We start from the raw sequence: 23,933 nt of genomic DNA on the forward strand, positions 1-23,933 counted from the left end.
CGTTGGGATTGTCCGAGGAACAAGTCGATCATGGTTTGCATGCAGTTGAGGATTGTGAGTCGCTGCCACCAGAGGAGTGAAGCTGGCCGGCCGATGTGGTTACAACAGAAATCCAATAATGCGGGCCGAGCCGATTGTGCCTGATCTAAGCAGGATCGATCGATGGGGGTGAGAAATGCAGCGGAGGATATATCTAATAATGCATTAAAGTGGCTGATGGAGGGCATGCCAGAGTTCCTCGTGTGGTTCAGGACGTGGGTGCAGTGATGGAAGAAGGATGGCCAAGGCTTCCAGAGTCAACGATGGCAGGAGGCGATCGCTCAGGCCCCGCTTAGTGTGATATCTCCTCAAGGCGAACCATTCCGATAATGGCATAGTTACACCTGCTCATCAGCCCATGGACATATAACGTCGCCACGTGGGGGATGGGCCTGCTCCCTGAAACGCCCCGCGAACCCCGCTCAACCCCCCAATGGGCCAATGAACGTCACCAACTTAGCAACTGGCAAGGCCAACCGGCGCAAGCCAAGCGGCCCCCGGCCTGGAGCTGCCCCAAGCTGCAACCCTCCCAAGAACGATAGCTCAAGCCCAGTCGTACGATTTCGACTTCTAGGCCCTGGCTTGTCCTATCCTATCCAGTCCACGCACAGCTGAAAGGCCACCGTCGGCTGTTGGCTCCTCTGCATCGTCCTCCACTTCTTGCCGGCACCAGCATCGAAACCGCGACCATCATGTTCGGCGGTGTCCTCATCCTCATCATCACGGGCACCATCTCCAGCCTGCTGCTGGCCAGATCCCCTTTCATGATGCCCTACACACCAGTGACGACCAGCAAGCCGTGGGCAGATGGGCCCATGGCTCTGATAATTACGCCGCAGTTCGAGACGAAAAAGGTATGTCGTGCCAATTGTTGCCCCTCCGCGCGATCCGGCCCATTGCACCGAGGCAGAATCGCAGAGCTGACGCGTGATTGCACATCTTTCAGACCGATCTCTTCACGACCGGTGCAACCCACATGGCGCTGCTGCACAATTCAATCCTACGAGGCTACAATTCCATCTATCATCAAGCACCACATGTGCAAGAAGACGACAAGGAGGACTTTATCGGCTATGCTTTGACGTGGTACAAGTTCGTCAAGTCGCACCACGACGACGAGGAGGAGGTGCTCTTTACCAAGGTCGAGGAGCTTCTGGGCGACAAGACTGTCTTCGACAAGACACACAAGGAACATGGTATGCGCGGCGCCAAATCGTCCCTCGCTGATTGTCGGCCGACAATGGCTAACCATTATGTGCAGAGGCGTTCCTCAAAGGCCTTGCTGAATTCAATGCCTACCTCTCGACCCTCCAAGAGCCATCACACTTCTCCGCCGCTGAGCTCCGCCGCATCATGTCTACCTTCCAAACCGCCTTTGAAGACCACTTCCACTCCGAGATTGATACAATTGCCGCCCTCGCCAACCACCCTAAGGCGCCACGCGAGGGTACGTCCGAGGCAGCCGTCGCAAGCGCGGCCTTCAAGAGCTGGGGCAAGAACACAGTCACCAAGGCTGGCACAACTGACGTCGTGCCCTTTTTCCTCATGAACCTCGACCGCGGCGCCGAGGGTGGCATGTGGGCGCACTGGCCGCCCATTCCCACACCCATCAAATGGGGATTAGTTAACATCGCCGGGTCTTGGTACTCTGGCCGCTGGAGGTTCACGAGCTGCGATGCCAATGGCAGGCCGAGGGAGCTGTATGCCCTTCGGTTCCCGGAGCTGACGCATTAAAGACACGAGCGACGAGTGTTCTACGGATGATCTACGACGGGATCCTGGCCGGGCTCACCAGGGTGGTGTTTTTTCATTTCCATTTGGAGCTTGGACGGTTACTTTGATACCAGTGTGTACAACAGCATGTTTTTCAACGAAATTCAAACGCGCGGGGAGACGTTGTTTGTCCCCCCCCTCCTCCTCAAGATGCTCCGCTCCTGGATCTCCTGCGGTCGAGGATAACGCCTTGCTCCTCAGGTGGAACACGTCGAGTCATAGCGCGACGTTCGAGCTCGAGCGTCGGATGCTTTTTCCTGGCAGAAGCAATTCCTCGTGTTCGTCTGAACTCTGCGAGGAGAGACCAGCCACGTGCTAGGGAGTAATCCGCGTGGGCGCTTGCATGTGCCTGGTGACTGGTGTCTTCGGAGTTCGGAGCCGGCAGTCGGCCGGGCTGCATGGGCTGGCGACCTGCTTATGGGAAGCGTGACCATGAGGGGGTGGGTGGTGGGCCTCGCTGAGCGATCTAGATATGACTAGATGTATACTGAGCCCACTTGGTCTCATCGGAAGTGTGTAGTTAGGGGCCAGCGCCTGCTAGGCCACGCTTGTGGTCCCTTGCATCATGGCTTCGTAGGGCTTCGAGATTATTCACAACCGAGGTCGGCTTCTCATCTGTACAGGCCGAATGTGATGCCAGTGCGAGCTGTCAACATTGTGCAACGTTCAGAGGCTGACGGGTTTATGAGGAAGACTGTGACCCCCAAGCGACGATGTAGTCATGTAGTTTTGCAAGAAGTTCCGCCAGCTAAATTTGGCCAGCAGAATATCTCGGTGTCAGCCCATCACCTCGGCATGCCCGCATCAGGGCTCTCATACTAACCCGCCATTTCTCCTAGCAACTACACCATCCCTCAACCACAACAAACCGTCGAACTCTCGCCCGCTGAGGTCGGCCCTGTCGACCCGCCAATCTTCTCCCAGTGAAAAATGAACGATCCGAGGTAGGCGCCGATGAAGATGCAGATAATGATGTAACCGTTATAATACATGGCGAGCCTGGGGAGTCATCGTGTCAGAAAATTCGGCCTCTTATCTTGTGCAACAAAAGTCAAGAAGGACATGGGACACCTACAGCATGACAAAGTATGCCACAGCAAACTGAAGCAGATGCAGCAGCGCCCTGACGGCCTGCTGGAGGAGAGAAGGGCGGAACGGTGCGGTAATCGCAACGCCGCCGGCGCCGAGGGGAGCCGCGCCTTCGCCGCTGTTCTTACCGCCAGAGGCAGAATCGTTGCTCGCAGCTGCAAAGGGGCCTGAGCGTGCGACGGCGGCGGCGGCGGCAGCGTGAGAGCGGATGAGGTAGCGGTCGTACTCCTTGCCGGCACGGCGGAGGGCCTCGAGGGACAGGACGAGGAGGACGACGCCGATGCAGGAGCCGGCAAACATGCCGGTGGACGTGATGTGCCAGGACTCGGAGATGAAGCACGAGTCGATTGTTTGCCAGTTCCAGAGCATCTGCAGTTCAGGACGGCAGGTTAGCGCTGGACGGGAACCAGAGGAAATGGTGGAGGTCGCTGACAACGGCCCTGGAAGTGTACTCACGGAGATTTTGCAACCACCCATCATAGCTGACATGTCCATTTCATCGTGACCGCTGGTGGCCGCAGCGTCAGTACCGGCGGGCATGTCCATGCCTGTTGCTGTTGGCATGAGCATGGAGGTGATTGTTGAAGCCATGGTCATGGCACCGTGGTCCATGTTTATGGTGCTAGCTGTTCGTGGAGGAAAACTTTCTTGAGACCAATGCTTCGTGGTATGGGAAACCAGACTGCAGACAGACAGGACTGCGGGCGAGGCGTCGAGGTGGTAGCCTTTATATGGACGGCCAGCCAGGCCACCCTAAGTCTCAAGCTCGTCTGTTGGAAGGGTCGCGCGGCATATCCAGGATTAAATCAGCCCATGCAGGTCATCCAAACACTGCGTGACCCATTTTGTGGTTTGGGTTTGTTCCAATGTATTAGGGGCCTTTTGTATGCCACCCTGTTGGGAGAGGGGGGGCAGGAAGGAAGTTGCTGGGGCGCCACTATGCATGCCCCCCCAGAGCTTGCCATGATTCATACGAACGAATTATGTCTCTCGGGAATAGGGAGCCTCCCCCTTCACCACATGCCTGGTAATCGTGACAATATGTGACCTGATGAACAGGTCGAAACCATCAGACACGATGCAAAGCACCCTGTGGGGCCTAGTCTGTACAGCACCACTGATCGACATGGGATGTTGACAAGCCCAATAAAGGTAACACACCTCACTGGCGAAATGTTCAAATGGGGTCAGATGGTGGCGTGGGAGGGTTGGACGCCCCTCAGCCTCTCGTGATGTTTGCGAGAGTTTGAGCAAGTTTTCCTCACCGAGCAGGGCTGGCCCAGGTCCAAATGATAAGGACTGCTGGGAGGCCGATGCTAGGCTTCAGAGTCATTGCCGAAAGTCAGATGGTAAATTAATTCCACGTTGGTCTGGCTCTTCGAGTTGAATGCTTGCCATTGCGTTTTGCGTTCAGAGCTCGTACAGAATGTTGCAACAGGAGCCATGCCAGCGAACGATGTCGAGCTATTCAAGACGCGGTGGGGACTACGAGCAGAGACGTGCATACAACGTGTCCTGCAGTTCCATGACTGCTTCGGGAAGTATGAAGAATGAGGCGATTAACCGTGCGGCTATAGACAACGAGGAGGAGGTGTCCCAAGAGGTAGGCGGGCTTGAACTTAGATGCGACACAACACTGGACGTAGGTAGTCTCTTTCTCGGTGGAGGGTAACTTGTCTCGGTAAGATGGCAGATCCTCGGTAAACCCTCCGGTGTGTGGAGCTCTGTGTGCAGGAGCGTCGAGCTGCACGTCACGTCGCACGGGACTTGACCTTACCTCGTCCCCACCAAACCTCCGGCCAGAGCTCAGAGCTCCCTGCAGCTGCCACGTTCCTCAGCTGCGTGCAAACCATCGACCCCATGTATGCAAGCAAGCTCCGAGCTGAACCCGCTACCCTGCCATCAAGAGCACACTACGACATGACGGGGACGCCAATGGGCGCGTTCCCGCGACACGGCCACCATGTATAGCCGCGATAACAAGATCATGCGAAAGCTCCTCGGAAAGGCTTCCGCCGACAACTCTACCGACACGACGAGCCCCGGCATTGGCATCACGAGTGCGCCGCATCTGCCAGCTTCGTATCGCCCCAACTTTTCGCAGTATGCCGTCTACGATGCGACCTACCCCATTTACAGCATCGATGCCCCGGCCGACCGTCGCTCCGTTGTCCTGGCCAGTCGCCATGTCCTCAAGACGGTGGTCTTTGACGGCCTCAATATCGTCGATGGCGTTGACGTCCGAGCTGCCATCGTCTCGGCGTCCAATCCGAACAAGGGCGCATCGTCGGCGACGGCCGATCAGCTCTCCGTCAAGGAGGTGAAATGGCATAAGGACTCGACCATCTTCACTGCCTGTACCAATGGCAAGATCTTCTCCTACGATCTCGCAAGGATAGCCGCCGGTGGTTCCCCCATGGATTGTGTCCAGATGAGGGAGGATTCGCGCCAGGTCAACACCCTCGACATCAACCCCCATCGCCCGAGCTTGCTGCTGTCGGGCAGCCAAGATGGTTTCGTACGCTACTTTGATATCCGCGCGCCCGTTCAAAGCCGCGCTGGCGGCATGACGTACCAGGCCAAAGCAGCCTTTAAATGCAATGCCGATGGCGTTCGACAGGTCCGCTGGTCGCCGAAGGAGGGCATGTATCTGGCATGTGGCACCGACGGTGGCGTGGTCTTGAAGTGGGATTTGCGAAAGCCGACCACGCCGCTGCTGCGAATCACGGCACACGAAAAAGCCTGCACGTCTATCTCGTGGCATCCTGATGGGAACCATCTGGTCAGTGGCGGCATGGATCAGAAGTGCGCCGTCTGGGACTTCTCCAAAGACGCTGACAAGCGCCAAAAGCCGAAGTGGACGATTCAAACCCCCGCCCCTGTATCTGTCGTCAGCTGGAGGCCTGGACTGTGGTCTGCCAGTGCGCAGGGCAAGCGTGCCGCCCAGATTGCCGTGTCTTACGACGATGCCAGTCTCAAGCGTTTCGGAGTCCGCGCGGCCCATATTTGGGATCTCGCGAGGCCTACCATCCCGTTCAAGGAGCTCAACTGGTTCAACTCGCCGCCATCAAGCCTCATGTGGCTCGACCAAGATCTTCTCTGGGCTGCTGGTGAAGATGGCAAATTTCACCAGTGCGACGTGGCCTTCGCCCCGAAGACCATGGATCGAATGACGTCCTCCAGCATGGCCTTCTCTTCATGCGGAGATGTGGCTATGTTTCTCGATGAAAGACCGCATCAGCGGCCGAGACCGACTGCGGTGCACCGCAAGGAGGGCAATGAGACACCTCGTTCCGTCTACGGGTCCAGCCCTACAACACCCCAACTCAGCATCAGTCGCAGCGATTCCGAAGATGACGCTGTCGGCAGCTTTCTTGGGCCACGGCGAAAGCCGAGCCGGAAAAGGCGGCCTAGTGTACGCTCCATACCCGCACTCAGCACAACGCCGCCGTCTGGATCCGCAGACGGGGAGCCTGTGTTATCTTTAGAGCATGCCATGAGAGTTACTGGGGTGTACAAGACACAGCAGGCCATGGCGGTTGGACGCGTCCCTGCTGCTGCCAAGGTCAACCACTATCATTACCTTTCCCAGTGCTATCTCGAGACACTGGACCGCGAATTACCGCAAAGAGAAGGCGGGAAAGCGCTTGTGGACCGTGTTGTGATTATACTGAATGAGTTCGCCTACGCTGCGGAAGGTGTTGGCCAATTTCGACTAGCACAAACGTGGCGCATATTGGGATACGCCATAGACCTTCTCCTCAGACGAAGAGCCAAGTACCATCTCGAGAGGAGGTTGGGTCATTTCCAGAAACGACCTTCAGTAACCAAGTCAAAAGACGGAGTCGTCAAAACCGCCGATCTCAAGGGTTTCCAGGGGCTGAGCCAGGACAGTATGAAAGCGCCAAATCCGCTTCGCCGCGCCAGTGCAGTGTCAGTCCAGTTGGAGAGCCGCTCCCTCTCTGTCAGATCCCTTCTTTCGGAAGAGATCGAAAGCACCTCCAACGTACCAACACCACTCGCAAGGCCGGTGCATGACGACGATCCCAATACAGATCACGGCAACCTCAGGCCCGGCAAGAAGTTGACACCCGTCTTTGAACTAGACAGTTTCGCCTTACCCCCAGCAGTCCACAGTACGTTCAACTACAGTCCGCGCAAACGACTGGACTCAGCTCCTTTGTCACTTTTGAGCCACGAAAGCGACCAGACAGAGGCCTCGCATACTGAGGGGTACGACTTTTATGATACTGACGCACTCTCCCTTGCCGTAGATGTCCCAGAGCCAGAGAAGAAGGATGAAGCGCAATCACCCGGTGGTGGAGATAGTGGTTCTCGTTCGAAGAGACCTCCCAAAGTGATGAGGCACGACTCGGATGACAGCTTCTCGCAAATGTTCTCCATTTCAGATGGGAGTCGAAAGTCCGCCAATCTTTCCCTGCCAAAAGCAGGCGCCGCAAGCGAGATTAAAAAGTCCGAGTTTGAACCCGTGCAAGAGCACGACGATGAGCATGGCGAATATGAGAGCCGCATCCGAGGGAAAGAGATCGAAGAGTCACCCGAACTCCACAACCTGTCCTCCATGCAGATGAGGCGAGGCTTGCTGCCGATGAGTAACTCCCCTGAAGAGGTGTTCATGATTTCACAGACAACCATAGGCGACGATGAAGATCCCTCAGAAGTCTCGGCGCGTCGGTCACAGTCAATTGTATCGGATGCGCCTACCTTTGACGATGACGCCCCTCTTCATGTTGGCGTCGTCTCGGCGAGCCCGCCCCAGGCACCGACCGAATCGCAGATGCTAGACGTGTCTCCTGTCATCATCGAAAGCGACTACCTCCCCTGGTCTGATGATCCCCCGTATCCGCAGAAGTTGGCGTCCGAACTCAACAACAAAGGCTTTACCACTCCATCCCCGCCCCTCGACCCATATGGTCTCATCACAAGCACTCTCGATTTTGAACTCCGCACATCCAATCTTAACGCTGCGGCAATGATTCTACTTCTCAGGCCGTTGGTTCCGGAGGCACTCATCGACGCCCACCGCGCAGCCTCAATCCTGCGAGCATATCACGCTCGACTCGCGTCTATGCGACACTTCGTCGAGGCCGCGCTTTTGCGAAACCTCTGTGTCAAGGGCTGGCCTGAGAGCCTCCCTGAATGGGGCGAGTCTTACACAGCAATCTTCGGCCCCGCCCAACAAGGCGTCAAGGCGGGCTTCCTGTGCCCTTCGTGCCGTAAGCCGCGTGAGATGGACCCCCGCCAGGGCTCTGGTGCTATCTGGCAGTGTGAGCGGTGCAAGACTCACATGGCTCCCTGCGCGGTCTGCGGCCACCGCGAGGCCAGCCCCGTCGTTCTCCCGCTGACTGAGGGCATGGACGCCAAGCAGCGTGCCCAAGTTGTCGAGGAGGAGATTATGGGTCTCTGGTGGTACTGTCCGGGCTGTGCGCACGGCGGCCACGCGACGTGCCTTCAGGGCTGGCATGCTCCGGATGGCTTCGACGGCGACGCGCCGCCTGCCGATGGCAGCGACGGCTGCTGCCCGCTCGATGGGTGCGGCCACGCCTGTCTGCCCGGCAAGTGGCGCGATGAGAGAGCGACGCAGCGCGCAGAGGAAGTCGGCCGTGCGGCGCTCGACAAGGCGCGTGCGCAGGCGCAGGTGCAGCGCAAGACGAGCCTGAGCGGCGGGCGAGGCAGAGGTCCTCCGTCGCCAGGCGTGGCCATTCGAGGAGACGGTGTCGAGGTTCCGCAGAGTCGGGCCGTTGAGAGCGTGCGCGAGGCGCTGGCGAGCGGAGGCGGTGCTGCCATGAGCTCGGGTCCTGGGGCCAGCATCCTCAGCTCAAGTCCTGGCCGAGCAGGGGAGCGAGACCGCGAGAGAAGAAAGAGCGTCAAGTTTGTGCCGACGGACCGCTAGATACGGTCTTTCTGGGTCGGCGGCAGCGATGGGCATGACGGGGGCGAGCCGCATCGACTCAGGGGGGAGTCGGGACACGGGGGGGTCATCAGATGTGTTCCTTCATAAAACGGCTTGAGGCGTTTGGTTCTAGAAAGGGCTTTTTCAGACTCCGCATGGGGCTGTATGGGATCTGTACTTTACGGCGTCTACACACTCCAGATAAGGCTTCGCTAATGGCATGGAAGAATACCAAAATTACGGGCCTGAGAACTCTTTACCCGTTTCCCTCTTGAACGACCCCCCCACCCCCCGCCGGGCCAACACCTGAGCAAGGTCGAGCATCCACAACACGACTGCTTGAAGCAAGTACACATGCCCAACGTTCACTTACCCACGTTCTCCGTGAACCCCTTGGTCCGGAGGGAAACCTTCATGTGTCCATCGTCAAAGCCGAGGCCCAAATCCTCCGACGCCGTTCTGAGACTCTCAGCGGCCTGTCCATCGGCTCTGCTGGGTCTGCTACCCGTCACGCTGCCGTCTGCCTCGCCGTCTCCCGTCGTGATGCGACCCTTGAGATGACCGGCCCACAAGCCCCTGACGCCACCCCGTTTGCGCTCGGGCACGTCCTCGGTGCCGGCGCTGCAGACATAGAGAAGATACTTCAGATTCGGGAGGGAATGGCGAATGTCAACGACGCGCAGCGACTGATGGGCGCAGAGGGCCTCGATGTCCTTGTTGAGGAGGAACCAGGCGTAATCAAAACGGAAGTGGGCTGCTGTCGAGCCGCCCCTGGGAAGATAGAGTGGGAATTCACGGGCTGGGTTGTTTCCGAGCGAGGACGAGGCGCCCTGAGTGTGTCTGGATGCCGGGGTGTCCTGAAATGCAGATATTTCGTCCCGGATGGTGGACCGGGAACCAAAGGGGTTGATGTCGTAGGGCAGTGGGTGCCGCAGGTAGTACTGCAAGTTGTGGGTGAGCATGGCCACGTGGCCGAGGGCGGCCGACATGGCATCTTCGTTTGGATTCTTGGACGACGGGCTGTCGTACGATGTATTCTGAAGTGGGAGGCCGCAAATCTGAAAGGACAATGGCTCGCCTGAAGGACACAGGGTGATGGGGAAGATGTTGGCCAGGTCGGAGCAGATGCGCCGCCGCTGGCCGCGGATCTGCTCCTGCGTCTGTGCGAGCATTGATTTGGAACTCTCCAGCGGTTCACGCGCCGCAACAATATCCCGCTCTGCCTTGGCCTGCGCTTCGCGGCCAGCGGCGATGGCCTCGCGCCTCGCTTCTAAGGAAGCTTTGAGTTCATCGCGTCTCTTCTCTGCTGACTTGACACTCTTGGCCTGCTGAGAGACGTATTTCTGAGCGAGCTTCACCTTCTCTTCTGCCAGTGGCGCATCGTTCCTCGGTTGCTTGGAAAGAAGCTCATTGATTCGTGTAGTAATGTGCTCCTGTGTGGAAAGAGCATCCTGGATAGAACTGTCCAGAGTTGCAAGCTTCATGAGTGCATTATAGGAGGACGTCGGCAGCGTTGCTGTGGCCTTCGGCTTTGACTTACGAGCCGGAAGGTCGAGAGAATAGATGCCATCCTCGAGATGAAAAATCAGGCCGTTGAGGGGAAAGCGCTGGTTCAAAAGAGTGCCCAAGAAGTTGAGAGACCGCAGGTCCACGACGTCCTCTTGATGTAGAAACCATTCCTTTGAACCGACGTATCGCTTTGCCCATATTTTGATCGTTACCAGCGGGGAACGCGTCACGGAGCTCCCGTGCTTCGAAAGATCAAAGAAGAGAAAGTTAAAGTTCTGTGACAATGACTGTCAGTAGAGAACAGACAAGAAGGAAGGTGCAGAGTCACTGACTGTCTTTCTCTCCAACGTTTCGCTGATGTAGATCGGATCATCTTCACCGTCCACATGCATTGAAAAGAAGGCATCCGCCATGCGACTGTTATAGAGCGCCTCCAGCTTCTTTTGCTCAGAGACGGGGCTATCCTGCGTCAAGGTGGTGCTCCTGCGCCGCATCTTAGGCCGCAGGTCTTCTGATGACAATGCATGATGCAGCTTGGGCGTTTCTCTCAGAGTATCGGACTTCTTCGGCGATGCGTGGATGGCGACATCATCGGTAGTGCGGCCGCGCGGCCGCTGAAAGCTGAGGTTTCGTAGGTAGATGCCCTGAAGGTGCCGGAGTTTGCGGTTCTGGGGAAGCAGTCGGGGCGCGCGTGATTCGGTCGGCATGATGCATGTCGCTGCTGAGTGCAGCTTGTCCTAACTTCTTGCCTGCATAGGCTCTTTCGTTGGAGTTCGCAACGCGTCACGCTGGTGGAATGGCAATGGTGGTGATAATACGAATGGAGGTGACGTCGGCAGTGTGGTAGGATCACCCTTCGCTGGAGGTCTTGGCCGGGCCTGGAGCTTCGAGCTTGAGCTCCATTACCCCACGTCGTGTGAAGCAAGATCGCCCACTGTGATATCGGTATGTCGGGGGTTTACTGGGTCCAGCCAGTTCGATAAAGCGATGGCATTCATTTAAGCCTCTAAGTTGTTCCCAGCACGAAGGCAGCTTTGATCTAATAGCAATGTGCGTATAATTCACACGAAAGATAAGTAGACTAAGGGAACTTCAAGCATTGAATATATGGATGTGATGACTGCAGTTTTGGAGGTCTCAGCAATCGATTCCCATGTTTTTGAACACTTCTGGTGGTCCTCTGATACAGACTGCCCTTGTTCTGGAGACCTCAAGCTTACACAATGTGTCTGCACATGGTTATTTCAATGATACCGAGTACAGGAACTAGAGACGGGAAGCGTCACGGACAACGGCCAATTGTCGGCTGCATCAGATACGTGGCTATCATTGCAACCCTCCAGAAGACAGATAACAGACGCAAATACAAATTTCATATTACTCCCAACGACACTCCCCACCCAGTCCCTAAGCTTCTCTCGTTGTACCTACCAGTTGACGAAGGAAAAGGTTCAGTGCAACGGGTCGGTCTTGCGAAGACAGTTCAACCAGTTTCGGTTTTCCGAAACCTTCCGAGCGCCATCAGTCTGCTCTTTCTTGGTCCGTTTTGATCCACGTCCCTTGGCAACACGAATCGCACCCCGCGCAAGTGTAATGCCAGCGCGAGCAGCAGCTGAACCGACTGCGGCGGCGGTTCTAGCAACGGCCGCGAAGATGGGGATCAGGAAGCAGAAGGGACAGCGCTCTTCCAGCTGATGCATGTGCTCCTCGGACCGCACAGCGATGTCCGTAACCGGACTGTAACGGGTGGCCCTGTCCTTAGTGGTCGCGCGAAGGCTGATAGAGCGAGACTCAACACCCTCGCCAACCGTGACCCACTTGTTGATGTAGTCGTCCGACTCGTAGACGGAGTCATCGGCCTCTTGTCCCCAGGGGTCAATGGGGAGATGTTCCGGCCAGAACTGCAGCAGATCCATGTCCTCGAGATACTCCTCGTCAAAGAACTCGTCGGCGAACTCTGCAGCAGCCACGGCGCCCATGCCGAGGGGAACGAGAGCCAGGCAGCGGCCCATGCGACGGACCTTCTTGCGCTTGTCCTCGTCCTGCTTGTCGACATAGGCACGCTTCTTCTCTTCCTTCTTCTTTTCGAACCGACGGCCCTTGTCCTTGTACTCGGCCGTCTTGGCCTCCTTCTTCTTATCGAAGGCTTCTTTCTTCTGCCTCTTGCCTTCTTCATTCTTGATGCACTTATCGTAGCGCGAGTTGGCCGTCCTGCCCTTCGGGCAGCGCTTGCATTTCTTGCAGTCGTCTTTGTCGATGATTTTGCCGTTGGGGCACCGCGTGCGGCAGTTCTTGCAGGATTCTTGACGGGTAAAGAGATGGACTCCAACGACAGGCAGCGAGACCGAACCGAGATCGCGGTTCAGGACCTGGGTGCTGGACCCATGCTGGCTGTCGTCGTTCTGGAGGCGACCAGCAAGAATCACGTTGGCCGGAAAGTGAGTGGCAGCAACATGATTGATGATGAAGAACACTGCTTTCGCAGCTTTGGAGAAATGCATGACGACGAGGAAAGGAAAGAAATTGTATCAAGGTTCGCACACTCAAAATTATGTCTGATGAGGATTGTGGTAGGCGGCGAGCCTTCGTGGACTACTCTGGGTCTGAGATTCGGCGGATAGGCCGTGGAAGGGTGTAAATGGACTTTTGTAAGAGGTAGACTGATGATGACCAGTGACTCGAAGCACTGTGTCAAGAAGCGCCGTTCTGCAATGCACCAGTCCGCCGATGGTGGAAGGACTTTTGTGAGACCGCAGCCCGTCAGACTGAATAGATGCAGGGCCTTGATCCTCAGCCTGAACTAAAGATATCTACAGCATCCTACCTTCTATACGAGACAATGCTGCATAATGAAAATCGGTCCTCATTCGCATAGCCTACAGCCTGCTGTGAAGACGGGCAGACAGGGCTGATGGATGCATGGCCGGGGACATTAGCTCGGCAGTAAGCTTAAATTGTAGGCTGTGACAAGGGGTCGGATCCTTCCTAGACTACGCGCTAATTTCAGGGGGATTGACTGGCGATCTCTACCATGCAATTCATATCAAGCGCTTCGCGGCGCCACCTTCATGGTAACCGTAGGCCTTCGTCATTAATTCGATGCGAATCCTTCGACCGGCCGAGAAGGTGCCTAAGATAATATTCACTGGCGGCCCAGTCTGTGGCCCTACGACTTGACTCGGCGGCTGACTGCGCTGCTTGGCAAGTCGGTCTGGGCGTACAGTACCAAGGCAGGCTGTGAGCTGTACAACAGTGGATCAGCAAGCGCCAGGATCTATTTTCAGTTGGTTCCCGCTGGGTCCCGCCCGTAAACGCGTTCTGGGCTGTAAACGATGCTCTTGGAAGGTTGATCATGGCGGGTGTCGTTGGACATTGGGAAACGGCTGTTTTCCTGAAAACACCGAGATCACAAGAATGACAGATCGGGTGCGAGAACGGCCACGCTGACTATTGAGCTGTAGTCATCCGAGAGCAAACACCAGATTCTGCTCGGCACTGGGCTTGTTGTATCTCTACGTACTTTGCAAATGTCTTGGTTTGAATATTGTCATGGAATTTAGGGGTGATCACTTAGATTTGAGCCATTACAGTTTAAGCAACATGTCTATCCCACTTTCCTATACCTGCAGATACCAGTCCTTGCTTGCGTTTCCCACGTCTGAATAATGAAGAGAGCAAATTCAGAGACCTATCTGGATTCAACGCTCTAAGCACTGTCAATCACTGCGCAGGAGGTATGATAAAGTCTGTGGAATATGTCCACATACCTAATCGAAGAGGTTCCAAACTTCGTACGAGCCAAAGTTGGCAGTCAGACACAAGTCGTCTTCGTCACCGTTGGCGATGATAGTGTCCGGGTTACAGTCGTTTGAGCTGTAGAGAACCACTGTGAAAGGGTCATCGACGGGACCCGTGCTCTCCACAATAACGGCCGAAGCAACGCCTCTGAAGTCCGTTCGGCAGCCGAGGCCAGGACCTCCGATGATTTCGCCCAGTCGTGCACCGCGGCACTGAAGACCACCGTAGAAGGTGAACTTGTAGGCGTCTGTGAAACCCACTGCGACGGCAAGGCAGACGAGAAAGCGTGCCATAATCTTGATTGCAAACATGCTTGATAGTGTGAACAAGATAAGTTGGAATGAGAGTGAGCGGATGCTGAGGAAGGAGTGAGAATGTTTGTGTAGCAAATTGATACGGAAAGCCTAGTTGAAACAAGATGTCCAAGACTGGCCGGACGAGACTTGTGTGCCGGCAGTCTATGAGACTTATATCTAATCAAGTGCTAGAATAGAACTTATCAAAGAGACGTGCAGCTCGATCAAAGTCCCGGTTGCTTGGTGCTTCTTCCAAGCCAACAAGGCTGGCTGACAACACCATGGGTCGTCATCGCGGCAAAGTGCCCGGTCCGCGACTTTCAGGAGCACACCTATTTCGACACGCTGACTGACAGGGGTTCCCCGTCGTCCAGGGACCACAGGGGCGTACCAAAGTACCATATGCAACCCAAGATCGGGGCGGAGCCTATGCTTAAAGTGTTCTCCCCACCACAGGGCGACTGCGCCCCCCTCCATTTGAACGACCAAGAAGCAGAAGTTCCAATCAGCTCAGCAGTCGCCCGACACCCTTCAGCGCTTACAGTGCTTACAATTCGGAAGGGACCCGTTTCCATGCGACGTTGGGATGACGGGCCAGGGCAGCTTGTTTCAAAGAGACGCCGCTGGGCCGGAAGGATTTCGCGCCAAGCTAGCCTTGTGATGTTGGGCAAAGCTATCGCACAGGGGGTCGAGTACTGTCAGCAGTGCTCCGGCCTGGGCCCCAGAACGCCATGGCTTCGTCGCTGTGCATTATGCAACTTTACACCCTTCCGAGGCCTGATACCCAAGAATAGGTCTGGGTTACGCTGGCGAGCGAGCGGCAGCATAGCCGTCTGCTTTCGAGTTCGACCGGCTGGGTGCAAGTCAAGACAAAATCCTCTTAAGGAGTATGTCCAGGGTAAAGCCAAGACCTGACAGCCGCGTCTACTTCCATCCTCTCTATTTATCTCAACATCTGCACAGAGTTGGTTCGCTTATTGTTTCTGCTCCTTACTTGGCTTTAGACTTGATCTACTGCACTCATATTCTGAATCCACATAGATCCCCCTCCCACGGTTGGCTGTCTTTCCCCGTACGAGCTACGGCGTGATACTTGTGTATTCTTTCTCGACATTTCAACTCTTTCTTCTTACAACCTTACTCTCCTTCTCTTCTCATAGCGTCAAGTTGCGAATAATTCACCATGCATTTCACCAAGTCGATTTGGAGCTTGGGTCTCCTCGGGCTCGTGGCTGCCAACCCGTGGCCGAAAGTCAGTCTCGAAGACAGCCTCATTGCGCGGGGAGACCTCACTCTTCGTCAAGAACCAGAAGACATCTGTTCGATCGACACATGCGGCAGCGAGGCCGAGTGCCTGATAGCACGAGACATTGCCACCCCGCTGATCGGCCGCGACGAGTACAACGCCGCCAACGACACAGCCGAGGAGGAGCTTGCGCTCCTGAAGAGAGACATTGATAGGCCCGGGGCAGGTCAGCTTGACGGCTGGTTCAAGGCCAATTGGGAGAGTGGCAACGTCGTCAACATCCCGTTCAGGCCTGACGACGACGGCGAGTGGTACACGGCTCGCTATCGCGAGTTTCTCAACAAGCCTTTCAAGATGGGCATCAAGGGCATGTGCGGGTGCACCGCTGTCATAGTCACCTCCAAAAAGGGTGCCTATATCGTACGTTGGCTCTGATTTCCTCAGGTTCGAGTGTTTTGCCTTGCTGACGTGGAGTGAATGCAGTCTCACCACTGGGAACGACCTACCGTCATCGCCGCCTTTGAGAAGCACGGCGCGCCGACCCCGGGAGCGGCGGACGGCGAGACGGTGTTCCAGCAGGATGTCATCGAAGAGCTCCACGATGCCCTGACGTGCCTTGCGTTCAACAAGAACGAGGACAAGGACGTCCAGGTGTTCATCTTTACCAAAGTCGACACGTCGTCCAGGACGGTCAAGTATGCTCCGCAGGTAGATCAGATCAAGAACAAGGTTGTGGAACGGATCCCAGGGCTGTCCAAAGGCGATATCAAGGACCTGCCGTACTATACGCGCGAGTCTGTCGCGAACGCGCTGGATACAGCGGATGGCAAGGTCATCATCTCCTATGACCCCAAGGCGGGCGGCGGTAAGGCTGGGTACCAGGTATGGGCCGGTTCGGTTTACAATGCTGGAGGCAAGATTGACCCTGCCACCATCAACGCCCCTAACGGCGAGGCAACGTGGGAGCCGACAGAGGGGCAGAGGTAGTTGGGCTTTTGGTTTGCGGACGATTTGAATGTTGTAATGGACGATATCAAATGTTAAAACTGCTCAGAACATATGTGAATGACTTTTTGGGAATGAAACCAGCTTCAGTGTGGCAATCCCTCGAGTGTCGTGCTTCTGGGGTCTTTCAGTGTATTACTGACAGACTGTTGTAGTCAATGTGTATCATGGTCGTGAGCATGCGTGATACCTGTTTCTCCATAGCATCATTTGCCAGCGCGCCTGCATGTGCTAAGTTTGTCTCGAATGGGGGGCTCGAGGGAGCCGGACACGTGTAACCGCCCTGACGATCGGGGCGGAGCATCCCCCGCGGCCACTGGCCCCATCCTACTGGCAGTTGTGCTTACAGTGGGTGGCAGCCTGGGACGTCACTAAGATAAGAGGCCAGCAGCACCCTCTTCCCTGGAGCTTCTTCACGTCCCAAGGTTACCCTGGAATTGGCTGAACGGCATCAAAAGTGTCACTCCAAGCTTGCACCCATCGCGATAACGATACCCGAGAATTCATTAGACTTGCGGCATACCGAAAGAACATGGAGCCCCAAACCGAGGCGTCATCGCCCATCGCTCACCTGGGCCAATCCCCCCTCACGGAGATCGGACAATGCCTCGATCCCATCGAGACTCGACTCCAGTGGGCCAAGCAGGCCGTCGACGCAGGCCACGACGTCAACGAGCTCGACCTGAACACGGATTGGCGCCGAAACAAGGGTCGCCCACTGCACTCTGCCCTGGAACACCCAGGACGGATGGACGAGATGACGGCGCGAGACCGCGGCCGCAATGAGAGTCTGGACCTGGTCAAGTTTCTTTTGGAACGCGGAGCTGATCCTCGGCTGCGAGACTGCAGGGGCAAGGAAACAGCCATGGACAGGGCCCGCTGCGTGCTAGGCAGTCCCGTGGGCGACGTGGAGAGGTCATTTGTTGAGGAGGCATTGCGCCTGATGGAAGAAGCGGCGCAAAAGACGGAGCGTGAGTAAGCCTCTTCTCTTTGAGCACCACCAAAGTTAACGTCGTCCCAGAAAAGGAGACGACGAGCAAGGGGTTTCTTGGCGATCTTAAAGGGTTGTTGGGTCTCGGAGGACAAAAGAGGGAGACCGAATGTCTCTTTTGCCGAGAAGAAAAGTCACACAATTGGCACTACAACGTCTACGTCGGGACCACGAGAGAACATCGGATGCTCGAGGAAACAGACAACATTAGGAAACCCCAGCCGGAGTACGTATGAACACGCAAGGTATCGTTAGAAATAGAAAGTCGTTATGATTCGCTATTTACGGTGTAGTTGTGGCCTTGTTTGAAATGGGGTTGACACAATATTGAGCTGGAGCTGTTGCGAGGGCTTCCATGGTGCTGCAAGGGTGCATCGTGAGGTAGGACTCGGCAATGTACGATTGGACAGGCCACTGCTCTAGGCGCTCAATAAACCTCTGCTGAGGGGCAATCATACCGCTCATCTCAAATCCAAATTCAAGCTTAACTCCATCAAGACGATCGAAAACAAAGTGCCATGATACATGGCAATTCGCTCAGTCTGTCCCAAGAATTTACTATCAGCCCCAAGAATGGGATTGTCGGACTTGCCCAAAGTCATTGCTTTTATCAACGTATAAAGATTAGCCTGTCCGTCCCCTGTCCTGTAGAACCATAGAACCGGCCAATGTATGGACGTCGTTGGTCGACAGCATCTCGAATCTGCAGGAATCAGTTCACATGCGACCTGTATGCGCATGCAGCTTGGAGGTTTATTCATTTGCTGGGTGCCGAATGCGCGCAAGTACGGCCGTTGGTCCCGACCATGCCATGTGAGAGGGGTAGCCCGTATTCGCGAGATAGGTACATAAGATGGGCTGTATCCCGCGCGCATGTATGTCTGGTCAAGCCCTCTCGCTCGTTTTTTGGGGGGTGGCTGTTCCTCAATACACACATCACACTAGAATCTCGTCCTGACCAATTCGCCATGACGATGACAGTAGCATCCATGTGGCTTGTCGGCGGTGTTCTGCTGAGCCAATTGCTCAGCTTGGCGGCGGCCGTCGATCTCCGACTCTACAACACCGATTACTCTTGCAACGGCAACAGGCTCATCTGCTCCAACATTCCCCAACAGACATGCTGCGTCCCCCGCGTGGAGTACTACTATTCTGCGAGCTGCTTGAACTGTGACAGTGGGATGACGCACTACGGGTAAGGTTGCCGCCTGCTAGGCCCACGCGACGACTCTCTCACTCGTACGATGGCACTGACAGCGAGTGCGAATCTAGGTGGCAGCGAGACGGTGGCATAGCCTGCAGCAGGGTCGTGCTGAGCCGCCGTGGCGGCAGCAACAACTGCATCGCGCAGTCGGGCGTGACCATCTTTGCATTGTACGGCCAGACGTGGCAGTACAACAGCAGGAAGCGCGACGGTAAGGGGGAGCGGTTCCCGTCTTGCAAGGCATCTGTGGAGCCCGACCTCGTGGAGATTGATGGCCAGTTCTTCAGCCTGAACGAGACCGTGTCAGACGCGCAGAAGGATGACTTGTACGCTCTCTTTCTGAACGGGACTGCCCTGGCAGATGTGCCAACGGAGTTGCAGGCCTTTGAGACGAATTACTATGCGGGAGAAGCTTGAGCGTATGCCGAGGAGGTAACAGGGTGGAGAGTAGAAGGAAAGACGGTCCCAACAGAAGCTCGCTCGATCTATATCACCCTACGTGTCGCAACTCTATCGTGCTTCCACTACTTCGTACCATCATCGGGTACGTTGATGTTACAACAGAGCCGCATAATTTATCCATTCAGAGTTAAGATCATCGGGACGGACCGAGCAACCTTGGTTTAGGTTTCAGTAGTGGCTGTATGCGCCGACACGCGACTCGGTCTAAAGTCGATATTGGTGTCAGGCTTCTCACCCAAGAGGGCATTTTACCTTTAAAATATCTCGACAAAAGATAGCTTTTCACACCATCGGGGCTGCGCATCGGCCTGAAAGCAGCGACAGTCGTTCGTGATCCCTGCCCTATGTAATGGCGGTACAAAAAGGCTTCCCTTGCATCGCGTGAAGAGGTCATGTTCAGAATGAACCGAACTTCGTGGATTTGGCCGAGCAGATGTTGTGAGCCCCAGGGCTTCCTGCTTGTCATCAGCAGCAACATGGTGATGCCAAGGCCTTTCATGTCACTTCTCGCGTTACTCTTCTGGCAAAGGCCTGGTCGATGCCTGCCCCGCGCCCCTGCCAAGAAGCCAAGAAGCAACCATGTGCAATCATCCCGAGGAGAGACGGAGTGGGGTGTAGGAATCCCGGCTTGAATGCACCATCCTCCGGGGTCCCCGCCACAATTGGAATACCCCGCACAGATCCGGACACCTCTGCTCGGCCCTCGTCGGAGCACGCGGGCCGCATCACGACATCTTGACGGACTCGAGACAGTCCAATTTTGCTCCTGATTCAGATTTAGGCACGTGGTACCTCCGGAAAAGAGCACTCGATCCCAGGGGCCCTGACAGAGAGCCGCCCTTCAGCAGCCCTCTGTAGGCCATCTTCCACCACCGCCCCATTCAGCAGGATGTCCCTCGCAGGCAAAGTCTACGGCGTCACGGGGGGCGCCAGCGGCATAGGTCTCGCGACAGCCAAGCAGATCGCCGCCCGCGGCGGCACAGTCTGCATCGCCGACGTCGACGCCAGCGCCCTCGCGCACGCCGAGGCCTTCTTCGCCGCCCAGACGCCCGCCGCACCGTTCGCCGTCACCAAGGTTGACGTGTCTCAGCGGGACCAAGTAGAGGCGTGGATCGGCGGCGTCGTCGCCCGGTTCGGCCGGCTCGACGGCGCGGCCAACATTGCGGGCGTCATCGGCAAGGACCACGGCGTCAAGCCCGTGGCGGAGCTGGACGACGACGAGTGGCACACGATCATCGGCGTCAACCTGACGGGTCTCATGTACTGCCTGCGCGCGGAGCTCAACGCTGTGGCGGACGGGGGGTCGATCGTGAACATGGCCTCCATTCACAGCACGACAGGTCAGCCTTTCTCCGCCTTGCTCGCTCGCTTTCCCCTCGGCGCACGCCTTGCCCACTTTTGGTTCTCTTCTTTTTTTTTTTCCTTTTTATTTTACCCTTTAAGCCGTGACGACTGACCCGAGCCAGGCATGGCGAACCACGGCGCCTACGCGGCCAGCAAGCACGGCGTCCTCGGGCTCACGCGTGCAGCGGCCAAGGAGAACGGCGCGCGCGAGGTGAGGGTGAATGCCGTGGCGCCGGGGTCCATCTACACGCCCATGATGCAGCAGTACTGGGACGAGACGGCGAGGCCGGCGGACGCGCCGTTCAGCGAGCCGTCGGCCATCCAGAGGCTGGGCACGGCTGACGAGGTGGCCAACGTGGTCGTGTTCCTCCTCGGCCCGGAGAGTACGTTTGTCAGTGGGGCGATGTATTCTGTCGATGGGGGGTGGCGTTGAGGCGGCCGGAGACGGGACATGAGAAATAGCGGGAGGATCTAGAGGTCGCACAGACGTCTACAGTTGATCCGGGTTTTCACTCAGCGGACGAGGTCGATGTGAATGTGCATAAACGCACCGTCGCCAAACGGAAAACATCTGTAGTCACCCTCGCGGCCAAGTGCCGTAGTATTCAAGCCGAATCGTAGCCCCATAGAGATCCTCCAAAGCCATATCCGTGCATGCTCGCCGACGAAGCACAAAAGCACCCGTGGCCACTGTTCAAAAACACCAGAGCCCAAAATTACACAGCCACTCAGTAGATTCTCGTCAGACTCGGCCGAACCCATTGGACAACCTCACACCTCTGTTGTTGCCGCCACTCTGCTATCCTCTCCGACAGCCATCCACTCTGGAAGCTGCCGCCCTTGTGCTCCTCCGTCTCCTTCTCGGCGTCGCGCGCGTGGCCCAGCCGGATGGACTGCACGAGGTAACACTTGTCACCGTGCCAGTTGTACTGGAAGCACGCGGAATGCTCCTGGCAGGCGGCGCCGCACTCCTCAAAGGTTGCCGTTTTGGGTGGGCCTTCGATGGTGATGGGCTCCCACATGTTGTCCCAGTCGGCACGGGTGCTGGGCTGTCCTGGGTGGTGGAACTCGAACAGATCGCGGTAGAGGATGGGTTTCTAGGAGGTGTCAGTACGCACAGCAAGAACATCGTCCGAGCCGAGCGGTGTTTGGCTCCTTACCTCGTGCTTCCTGTTGGCGTGCTCCCACCGCCACAGCTCCTCCATGTCGGCCGGCCGCGTCTTGTGCAGCGCGACGACGGGCTGGCACCAGTACTTGTCGGAAAAGGGGACGGCATGCAGAGAGTGCGGGTTGAACAGCGGCCAGAGGCCGCTCAGCGTGACGCCGGCCTTGTAGAGCGCCCAGCCGAGCACGCTGTCGCCGCAGCAGTCGTGCTCCAGCAGGTCCCGCCAGCGGTGACTGGCCGGCGCGTCGAGATAGTCCCCGTCGGCGCCGACCTGGCGCTTCAGCAGCCTCCGCACGGCTTCGCGGCTCAGCACGAAGCCCGGCCCGCCGTTGGCGAACCAGACCTGGTGCTTCGTGTCGGCGACCTCGCGGCCGGGGCTCGGGCTGCCCATGTAGAGCGGGGCGTCGGGGTCAAAGTTGTCGAGGAGGCGGAACATGTTGTCCCAGAAGATGTACGTGTCGGTCTCGTAAAAGACGTACCAGGGGTGGTTGGGACGTGCGGACCACGCACGCTCGATCATGGGGAGGAACTTGTACTTGTCAAGATTCCAGCCCCTGATCTTGGCCGTGGCCTCCTTGTCGACGTCGAGAGCGCCGCTCTCACGCAGCTGTCTCATGTATGTATAGTTTCCAAAGTCGACATGGTCGCGGTACGAGGCGGGGAGGTCGGAGAGGACATCGTGGGCAAAGTGGCCCGAGGGCAGTTCGTCGTCGAGGTCGGAGAAGACGAGGACGTTGTCGAGGCAAGCCGAGACCGTCTTCATCTGGGCGTCGAGCGCCGGCTTTCCGAGGTCGGCATGTCCGAGCTTCAAGACAGGTTGAATGGTGTCGAGGATGTGGTGCGGAAAGGTCGCGCAGAGGTCCTTGACAGATTTGCCCTTGGGATCGAGAGTCACGGGCTTGAAGGAGCTCGCCGTCTCCCAGAGGTAGAAGGGTGGTCGAGAGCTGCCGTCGTCGTGGGGTGGTGTGGGATCGACGATGAGCGGTGGTGGCTGGTCCGAGCTGAAGAGGCCGAGGCGGAAGAGGAGGAGGAGAAGCAGCGTGCAGAAGGCTGCAGCAGCTACGGGTAGGGCCCGCTGGATCTGTCGTCGGTGGGCGTAGAACGAGCGTGGCCTCCAAGGCGAATCATCGCTGGCAAAGATGGCGCGGCTCCGCTGGAAGCTGGCAGGCATTGAGCCCTGCATTGGAATGATATTCAGGTCGTCGAAGGCAGGCGACGAGGCGACATGGGCGTCGTCCGTCCGTGTCGGTCGCGCGAGGAGGGGCGCGAGCTGTCGGATGAGGGTCGCGGTGATGCTGATCGTTTGGGGTGGTGTGCGAAAACAGAAGAAGAGGGTAGCTTCACATTGCAATGCCGAGTGCAATTCCAAGCATCTCTAGAAGGGGGTAGCAAGCCTCGGTCAACGAACAGCAAGGTAAGATGAGAGCTGGCAGGAGGGTTCGGCATACGAGAAGCAAGGAGAAGGGGGGGCGAAGGGAGCTGAAGCGCATTCACGATGCCGGCCTTGGCAACCAACCCCGAACGGTGCGAGTTGCCGCCTGGAGCTGGAGCTAGAGCTGGAGCTGGAGCTGGAAGGATTATTGAGGGATCGAGGAGGCACCTGGCAGGGCTGACTGTTCCTCAAGGTCAAGTACCTACCTTGCCTACCGAGGTACCTTACCTAGGTGCCTACCCAAGGTGGGTACCTACCTACCTACCTACCTACCTAGGTACCTACCTTACCTTACCCGAGATGGTAAGGTAGTAGCACACAGCACAGCACAGCGCTAGGTACTGACGAGTCCACTCCGAGGGGCCTCCAAGGCCCATATTCACCCTCGAGCCAGGTGCCTGCTGCCCTATGGCTCTGGCCGGGGTTCCATGATGGCCCCATCATGTGGTGGAGCTCACCCTCTGAGCTTGCCCTGTAAACACTGGAAGAGCCTCGTGCCTCACCAGGCAGGCCTGGCTTGCCTGGGTACGACTGGCGACCATGAATCTCCGTCTTGGAAAGCGTCGATCTTGGCCATCCCCCCCGCATTCCTTCACCTTAGCTCACTGTGCCCCTTTGCTCAGCGTCGGCAATGAATGACCGACGGCGCTCTGTCAAATGTCATCG

General features: G+C 56.9%; 10 protein-coding genes across 10 annotated transcripts; 5 read left to right on the forward strand and 5 right to left on the reverse strand.

The window, feature by feature from the left end:
- Nucleotides 1–731: 731 nt before the first annotated feature.
- On the forward strand, nucleotides 732–1,773 carry D7B24_000303 (uncharacterized protein; the record flags this gene model as incomplete). The annotated part of the gene is made up of 3 exons (XM_028634562.1): nucleotides 732–893; nucleotides 986–1,235; nucleotides 1,301–1,773. 3 exons carry the CDS (start codon nucleotides 732–734, stop codon nucleotides 1,771–1,773), a joined length of 885 nt encoding a protein of 294 aa, XP_028498264.1.
- An 893-nt stretch (nucleotides 1,774–2,666) lies between these two features.
- Nucleotides 2,667–3,513, reverse strand: CTR3 (Copper Transporter integral membrane protein that functions in high affinity copper transport; the record flags this gene model as incomplete). Its single annotated transcript, XM_028634563.1, has 3 exons — nucleotides 2,667–2,811; nucleotides 2,888–3,270; nucleotides 3,358–3,513. The coding sequence occupies 3 exons, from the start codon at nucleotides 3,511–3,513 to the stop codon at nucleotides 2,667–2,669; spliced, it is 684 nt and encodes a 227-aa protein (XP_028498265.1).
- A 1,351-nt stretch (nucleotides 3,514–4,864) lies between these two features.
- Nucleotides 4,865–8,815, forward strand: RTC1 (SEA (Seh1-associated) complex subunit; the record flags this gene model as incomplete). The annotated part of the gene is made up of 1 exon (XM_028634564.1): nucleotides 4,865–8,815. One exon carries the CDS (start codon nucleotides 4,865–4,867, stop codon nucleotides 8,813–8,815), a length of 3,951 nt encoding a protein of 1,316 aa, XP_028498266.1.
- A 365-nt stretch (nucleotides 8,816–9,180) lies between these two features.
- On the reverse strand, nucleotides 9,181–11,031 carry D7B24_000306 (uncharacterized protein; the record flags this gene model as incomplete). The annotated part of the gene is made up of 2 exons (XM_028634565.1): nucleotides 9,181–10,599; nucleotides 10,657–11,031. 2 exons carry the CDS (start codon nucleotides 11,029–11,031, stop codon nucleotides 9,181–9,183), a joined length of 1,794 nt encoding a protein of 597 aa, XP_028498267.1.
- Nucleotides 11,032–11,775: 744 nt separating this feature from the next.
- Nucleotides 11,776–12,825, reverse strand: D7B24_000307 (uncharacterized protein; the record flags this gene model as incomplete). Its single annotated transcript, XM_028634566.1, has 1 exon — nucleotides 11,776–12,825. One exon carries the CDS (start codon nucleotides 12,823–12,825, stop codon nucleotides 11,776–11,778), a length of 1,050 nt encoding a protein of 349 aa, XP_028498268.1.
- A 1,266-nt stretch (nucleotides 12,826–14,091) lies between these two features.
- On the reverse strand, nucleotides 14,092–14,433 carry D7B24_000308 (uncharacterized protein; the record flags this gene model as incomplete). Its single annotated transcript, XM_028634567.1, has 1 exon — nucleotides 14,092–14,433. The coding sequence occupies one exon, from the start codon at nucleotides 14,431–14,433 to the stop codon at nucleotides 14,092–14,094; it is 342 nt and encodes a 113-aa protein (XP_028498269.1).
- Nucleotides 14,434–15,601: 1,168 nt separating this feature from the next.
- D7B24_000309 (uncharacterized protein) lies at nucleotides 15,602–17,896 on the forward strand (the record flags this gene model as incomplete). The annotated part of the gene is made up of 4 exons (XM_028634568.1): nucleotides 15,602–16,084; nucleotides 16,148–16,647; nucleotides 17,180–17,640; nucleotides 17,691–17,896. 4 exons carry the CDS (start codon nucleotides 15,602–15,604, stop codon nucleotides 17,894–17,896), a joined length of 1,650 nt encoding a protein of 549 aa, XP_028498270.1.
- A 732-nt stretch (nucleotides 17,897–18,628) lies between these two features.
- Nucleotides 18,629–19,281, forward strand: D7B24_000310 (uncharacterized protein; the record flags this gene model as incomplete). Its single annotated transcript, XM_028634569.1, has 2 exons — nucleotides 18,629–18,855; nucleotides 18,933–19,281. 2 exons carry the CDS (start codon nucleotides 18,629–18,631, stop codon nucleotides 19,279–19,281), a joined length of 576 nt encoding a protein of 191 aa, XP_028498271.1.
- Nucleotides 19,282–20,215: 934 nt separating this feature from the next.
- D7B24_000311 (uncharacterized protein) lies at nucleotides 20,216–21,291 on the forward strand (the record flags this gene model as incomplete). The annotated part of the gene is made up of 3 exons (XM_028634570.1): nucleotides 20,216–20,666; nucleotides 20,793–21,053; nucleotides 21,188–21,291. 3 exons carry the CDS (start codon nucleotides 20,216–20,218, stop codon nucleotides 21,289–21,291), a joined length of 816 nt encoding a protein of 271 aa, XP_028498272.1.
- Nucleotides 21,292–21,398: 107 nt separating this feature from the next.
- Nucleotides 21,399–23,281, reverse strand: D7B24_000312 (uncharacterized protein; the record flags this gene model as incomplete). Its single annotated transcript, XM_028634571.1, has 3 exons — nucleotides 21,399–21,767; nucleotides 21,831–23,130; nucleotides 23,244–23,281. 3 exons carry the CDS (start codon nucleotides 23,279–23,281, stop codon nucleotides 21,399–21,401), a joined length of 1,707 nt encoding a protein of 568 aa, XP_028498273.1.
- Between the last annotated feature and the right edge of the window lie 652 nt (nucleotides 23,282–23,933).

Source organism: Verticillium nonalfalfae (genome assembly GCF_003724135.2).
Source record: "Verticillium nonalfalfae strain VnAa140/NRRL 66861 chromosome Unknown scaffold_10, whole genome shotgun sequence".
Classification (NCBI taxonomy): Eukaryota; Fungi; Ascomycota; class Sordariomycetes; order Glomerellales; family Plectosphaerellaceae; genus Verticillium; species Verticillium nonalfalfae.